This window comes from Hylobates moloch, unplaced genomic scaffold, assembly GCF_009828535.3.
Source record: "Hylobates moloch isolate HMO894 unplaced genomic scaffold, HMol_V3 SCAFFOLD_3504, whole genome shotgun sequence".
In the NCBI taxonomy this organism is placed as follows: Eukaryota; Metazoa; Chordata; class Mammalia; order Primates; family Hylobatidae; genus Hylobates; species Hylobates moloch.
This window is the reverse complement of record NW_026655779.1, coordinates 1-6,571: the sequence shown is the minus strand read 5'-3', so window position 1 is coordinate 6,571 and position 6,571 is coordinate 1. Positions and strand designations below refer to the sequence as shown.

Here is a 6,571-nt window from a genome sequence, read left to right as displayed (position 1 = left end):
TTTTAAAAGCCACTGCTATCTTCCCACAGATGGGCTTTACATCATAGTTATAGCCCCACAGCACAGACATTCAGTCTGTCAGTCACCACTGCAACCCAGCACCCAGTACAAAGCCTGGCCCACAGGGAAGTGTTGGGTCTTCAGTGACCTGCCAGCACTGGAAAGCTACACAGAACACCCAGGATCATGAAATCAGAGACAGGACCCACAGCCGCGGGGTGGGACGCACTCCAGGCCTCACCGTGGACCAGGCTGGATGCTGCGCCGGACGGTACTGCAAACGGAACTTGAGCAGGAAGTGGGGCTGGCGCAGCCAGGAGGCAGGGTATGTCCAGCTGGCTCGCAGACGTCGGGGGTAACCTGGTGCCGACTCTACCCGCAGGCCCTGGGGTGGGTCAGGACGCACTAAGGGCATCAAGACACAAAGTCAGGGTAGGCTATGGGTCTCCGTCACTTCCCCACCACTTCCCAAAGTGTGTGTTTAAAGGAGCCTTAGCCAGACACTCCTGAGAGGGGAGGGGAAATTTTAAAGTTGATCTTCCATTAGACTCAGACCGGTCATCTGTATTATGAAATGGGCTGAGGCCGGGTGTGGTGGCTCGTGCCTGTAATCCCAGCATTCTGGAAGACTGAGGTGGGAGAATCACTTGATGCCACGAGTTTGAGACCAGCGTGGGCAACATAGCAAAACCCTGTCTCTACAAAAAATTTTAAAAATTAACCAGACATGGTGGCACATGCCTGTAATCCCAGCTACTCAGGAGGCTGAGGTGAGGGAATAGCTTGAGCCCAGGAGTTGCAGGCTGCAGTGAGCCAAGATCACGCCACTGAACTTCATCCAGCCTGGGCACAAAGTGAGGCCCTATCTCAACAAAAAAAGGAAGAGAAAGAAAAAAAGAAACCACCTGAGATCTGCGGGTGGACTTTTGAAGTGCTTGTTGAGTGAATAAAACAGCGATTCTTATTTTCATCCAAGGAAGATGAATTTGCCCAAATTCCAGCTAGAGTTTTAGTGTCCCACTCCCATGCACAGGTCAAGGAAAGAGGGGCCAGCAATGGAGGACATGACATATGGCTGCATTCGGTGCAGAGCCTGCTCTGAGGCTAGGCAGCCAATCAGGCAGTGTGAGTAGCAGCAGCAGCCTCTAGAGTGCGTGCTGAAATAACCATGCCTCCTGGGCTCTGATCCCTTTGCCTTCTCAGGCTCCACAGGGCCTTCTCTGTGTGAAATGGAGTCTATGTTGGGAGGAAACTGGGAGCTCTGGGAGTGGAGAGATCTGAGTCCATTTGGGGTCTCTGTGATGGGGGTCTGGGGGGAGGTCTGGGGTGGGTACTCACAGATGCTCTGCAAGCTCACATCCAGCAGGCGTGTGCTGGCACCCAGTGGGTTCACCTCAGTCACATTAATCCGGTACTGGCTCCAGAACTCAGCCCCGTGGACAACACAGCGGGCGGCCCCTAGGGGATCCTGTGGGCATGGCCAGGGCCCTGTGGATGGACTCCTCCTAGAAGGGAGGACGTGGTCTTCGGCTTTGAAAATGCCTACTATGGGACCCAGCTGGAGCCCCCACATGCTCCCTCACGTCCTACCTCTGGCTATCAGCTCCTAGGATTGTCTTCTTCCTGGTGGGGAGGGGGCCATCGGAAGTCAGGAAGGAAAAGAGGGCCTTCTGCCCTCTGAGGCTTTCCTCAGAACCTACCTCCCTGCCTCCCACACCCACGTTGCACCAGCATACCCAAATGTGTAGGCATCTACACCCGATCATGCACACACCTGTAGGAGGTGAGGTAGCGGGTGGGTAAACCGCTGATCTGGCTGGGACTCCAAGTGCAAGAGAAGTTCTCATAGTCGGCTGCTTGGCAGGAGACAACAGGGCGGGCTGGAGGGTCTAGAGGCAGAGGGTACACCTGGAGACTGAGCAGTCCTCAGGTCCTCCCAGTCCCAGACGGCTTACTTAGGTCCCATACTCCCTCAGGATCCCCATGTGTCATCAGTGCCACCCTCCCCAACTCACAGCCCAGCTGCAGGGTCACTGTGCCCCCAAGTGCACCATCCAGGGTCCGGCAGATGTAGGTGCCCTCATCAGTGCTGTCTGCCTGGGCCAGGACCAGTTCATGCCCTAGCCCAGAGTCAGGTCCCTGGAGCAGCTTTGGCTCCCCGTCCCGAAACCAGGACACCGGTTCCCTGGAAGTAAGATGAGGTGACAATGGACAAAGACAAGATGTCAAGCATAAGTCAGACCATGCCACAGCTCTCCATTGGCTTCTAACTGCATTTGCAATAGAACCCAAATTCCTTTTACTGGCTTTCAAAGCCCCTCGTGAGCCAGCCCGTGCCTTCCTTTCCTTCTTCAGCTCGTATCTCTCTCCCCCTCACCCACTGAAAACTCCAGCTACATTGGTCTTCTTTCTATTCCTCGGGGGTATTGAGCTCATTCGCACCTCAGGTCATTTTGCACTAGCTGTTCCCTCTGTCGGGAGCGCTTATACCTTAATGTGTGCATGGCTGCCTCCTTCGTGACTTTCAGAAATCAGCTTCAACATCACCTCCTCAGAGAGACCTTTCCTAACCACCAATTAAAAAGTAACCACAGGCCAGGCACGGTGACTCATGCCTGTAATCTAGCACTTTGGGAGGCTGGGGTGGGTGGATTACTTGAAGTCAGGAGTTCGAAGCCTGACCAACATGGTAAAACCCCGTCTCTACTAAAAATACAAAAAAAAAAAATTAGCTGGGCCTGGTGGCACCTGCCTGTAATCCCAAACTACTTGGGAGGCTGAGGCAGGAGAATTGCTTGAACCCAGGAGGCAGAGGTTGCAGTGAGCCCAGATTGCACCACTGCACTCCAGCCTGGGCAACAGAGTGAGACTGTCTCAAAAAAAAAAAAAAGTAACTACTCAGTTGTCCTCTTCAACATCCCTCTCTGGTTTTTCTGCCCTGCAGGTGTTACTATCCGGCAAGATTCTCCTTTGCTTATTGTCTTCCCCACTAAGATGTAAGCTCTGTGAAGGCAGGCACCTTGCCTGGCATTAGCACTGCTCTATCCCAGAGCCTAGAATAGACCTGGCACTTGGCAGGTGCTCAAAACATACCTGTTGAATTTTCTGTTGAATAAGAATAATTAGAGGGTTAGGACAGATAGAGAGGTGCGGATTACGGACAGAGCGGGCAAGGATGGGAGGGGCGGGACATGAGGACTAGGCAGAGTCAAGAAAGGGTCATGAGTGTCAGACCAACAGGCAGGTGGGGCACTTACCCGGCAGTCACTCCAGGACAACACAGCTTCATGGACCTGCCGGGCTGCCCATACTGGACCCCTGTGGAGGGCACTTCTGAGGTGAGGCTCTTCCTTTACCCTCCCCACTTTGTGAGAATGACAGATAAGAAGCAGACTGTTAAAAACTGGGTGGTGGGGGGCTCACTGGATCAAAGCATCATGTTATAATCTGGAGACAGAGGTCAGAGTGGAGACAGAGGTCAGAGAACAGGGTAGAGAGGGGATCCAGGTTAGATGACAGGAGCAGGGGTGGTGTCACAAGTTAGGCATGGGAAGGGGCCACAGTGAGGGTGGCCAAGTCACAAGTCAGAGTTGGGGGGTTGTAGAGCAGGGTTATTCTCACCTGGGGGGCCCCAGGCCTGGGGGCAGGGGGAGGAGGCAGACACCAGGGCTGTAGCCACGGCCACCAGGACCCTGCTCAGCCCTGAGCAGCTGCTGCTCATCTGTGGGGAGAGGTAGAGTCAGAAACCCCGACCCCTGAGATGGGAGGCTAAAGCCTGGCTCTTCCTCTCCAAAACTGAGGCTTCGTAGGAGAAAAACTGATGCACCAAGTGGGGTAAGGCTGTTAGAAATCACTGGGGGAGCCGGGCGCGGTGGCTCACGCTTGTACTCCCAGCACTTTGGGAGGCCGAGGTGGGCGGATCACAAGGTCAGGAGATCGAGACCACAGTGAAACCCCGTCTCTACTAAAAAATACAAAAAATTAGCCGGGCGTGGTGGCGGACGCCTGTAGTCCCAGCTACTCGGAGAGGCTGAGGCAGGAGAATGGCGTGAACCCGGGAGGCGGAGCTTGCAGTGAGCCGAGATCGCGCCACTGCACTCCAGCCTGGGCGACAGAGCAAGACTCCATCTCAAAAAAAAAAAAAGAAATCACTGGGGGAACTGACCTGAGGTCCCCTTTCCCACTGTATACCCAGTGCTTCGCATGTGCACACACACACACACACACACACACACGGACACACACACCCCCTCACACCCTCCATCTCAGTCCTGGGCTTAGGGCCCAGAACAAAAGCTGGAGGCAACAGACTGTGCCAGCAACTCCCCCTCCACTGCCCTTGGCGCCCACCCCTGGCACCAAGCACTGGCACCAGCTCAGCCACTCCCATTAACCCCTCCAGTCCAGCTGTTGGGAATTCTGGTATTTACCCCCACCTGGTCCAGGGCTTATCACTGCCTCTGATTAACCTGGGCAGACCTTATCACCCTGAGGGGAGGGCGTCATCATGGATCTGAGCCCATCCTGCACTCCTGCCCTGAGGCCTACCCCTGCTCTGGCTGCCAGGCTTCTCGCCTGAACCTGGCTCCTTGCTCTGGCTACTTGGGCCACTCAGCTGGGCCTGGCTCTTGACACTTCGTTGGTCTCCAGTCTGTGAAGCTGGATGGGGCTAGGGTGCAGGCTGGGGCTGTGTAGTTAAGCAGATCCAGATGCCCTGGCTGCTGCCAGAGGCTGGGGGTGGGCGAGGAGCCAGCAGATGGAAATGGAGACAGGGTGGCGGGGAGGGGAGGGAAGAGAAGGGGACGAGAGGCTGAGACGAACTGGGAGCCTGCAGGGACAGGCATGGGGGCCACAGCACCAAGAGATACTCAGAGATCAGGACTAGGAGGTGATGGGGCAGTGTGGGAAGTGTTGGAAAGACTGGATTGGGGTCAGCGATAACTCAAAAAGCTAACAGTGTGTCTATATGGCAGGTGGGGGATGCTAGGAGAGAGAGATTCTGGACGAGGGGGAGCAGAAGGAGGAAGGCAGTGGTGAAGTGGATGGAGAACGAAGGGGCAGGCAGGGAAAGGGCTCTGGGAACAAGACCAGAAGAGGAAGAGCACGGACCCTTCAGGAGTAGGAGTAGAGCACAGCAGGGCCTCCACGTGTCTGTGTGTCTGTCTGAGTGTGTCCAGTTGGCTCACCCCGGCCACCCAGCCACACTTACCCTGCTTAGCCCCACCCTACCTCGGTGATCCCAGCAGCAGAGTGTCCATGGCCTCCAGGACTTCCTCTCACCAGCTACAGCCCCCGTCTCCTACTCCACTCAGTTCTGGGACCCCAGAGCCATCCCCTCCTTCCCCTTCCCTGCCCCGCCCCCTTTAAGCCCTGGAGCTCCGCCGCCCCTAGCCAGGCCCCCTCCCCGCTCCTGCCTCCTCCCTCCTTCCCTCCCACCCAAGGCCCTGGGAAGGGAAGAGGCCTCCCCCAAGTCTGGAAAGGAAGCCACAGACACAGCCAAGGCCAGCAAGAGGGAAAGGAGAGTGGCTAATACTTATGTCCCTGTCAATGAGAGATGCCCTGTGTTTTCACACAGCCAGACATAGTCACATTCACACATAGACTCACGAGGCACAGTTAACAAAAGGGCATGCCTTTGAACACACGTGGACACAATCAAATGAAAAATCAGATACAAACTCCCCCTCTTTTCACTCCTCACCAAATGTTTCCTTAGGGTACAGCTGGCTGTGCTTCCAGGGGAAGGGAGGCCCCAGGTTGGGGGATATAAGGAGAGGCCAAAGAGTCCAGTTCCCCCTCCCCTGGAAGTTCCAGCCATTTCTCACCTCCCCCTCCATTCTTTGGTCCCTTGGTGCCAAATACACAAGACCCACAGTTACCCTCAGACTCACACACTCTCACATGCGGTCACTCAGTCACACGGGCACAGCCACACAGTCTCAGACTCAAACACACTTACACATATTCATACACTCACACAGTCACACACGCACACAGCCCCTACCAGGGCTCACAGCACCGCCTAAAAGCAACTCTTCATCGTGGTCTAAGCCCCCTCTCTCAGGGAGCTCTTAGCAGTGGCAGACCCACATCTCATCACTGTTACAGGCCCCCAACTAGCCAAAGAGATCAAGATCAGCAGGGAAGGCAGGCACAGGGGCACAGGGAGAGACAGAGAGGCAGGAGAGGCAAAACTGGAAATGCACCCACACAGAGAGACCAGGGGAACAAAGCTGTGAAGAAACACACAGAGGTATCTCTAGTAAGACAGCAATAGGGAGAGAAAACAGCACGTAAGGGAAACTGAGCCAAGCAGGGAAACAGAAAAGAAGGAGCAGTAGACCTGATGCTGGGGATTCTTGAGCAGAGGAAGAAGGAGGGGAAGCCACGTGTGTTGTGGGTGTGTCTGTCCATGCTGGACACTTAAGAGAAAGGTCAGTCCCATGGGCTCTTGAAGTAGGTCCCCCAATACATGAATACAGCTGTACTCCCACACGGTTTAAGTTAGGACCCAGGACACACACATAGTCACAAACCTCACTTTTGCTCTGCTACTGCTGAAGTCACACAT

The 6,571-nt window shown here is 55.2% G+C and overlaps 1 protein-coding gene across 1 annotated transcript; it reads right to left on the bottom strand.

The window, feature by feature from the left end:
- Positions 1-241: 241 nt before the first annotated feature.
- On the bottom strand, positions 242-6,479 carry LOC116465171 (interleukin-11 receptor subunit alpha-like; the record flags this gene model as incomplete). Its single annotated transcript, XM_032148343.2, has 8 exons — positions 5,230-6,479; positions 3,622-3,721; positions 3,258-3,318; positions 2,016-2,185; positions 1,775-1,889; positions 1,591-1,623; positions 1,339-1,505; positions 242-405 (listed from the first exon to the last, which is right to left on the bottom strand). Coding segments are annotated over exons 2-8 (810 nt in total), but the record flags the coding sequence as incomplete, so codon positions are not given.
- Between the last annotated feature and the right edge of the window lie 92 nt (positions 6,480-6,571).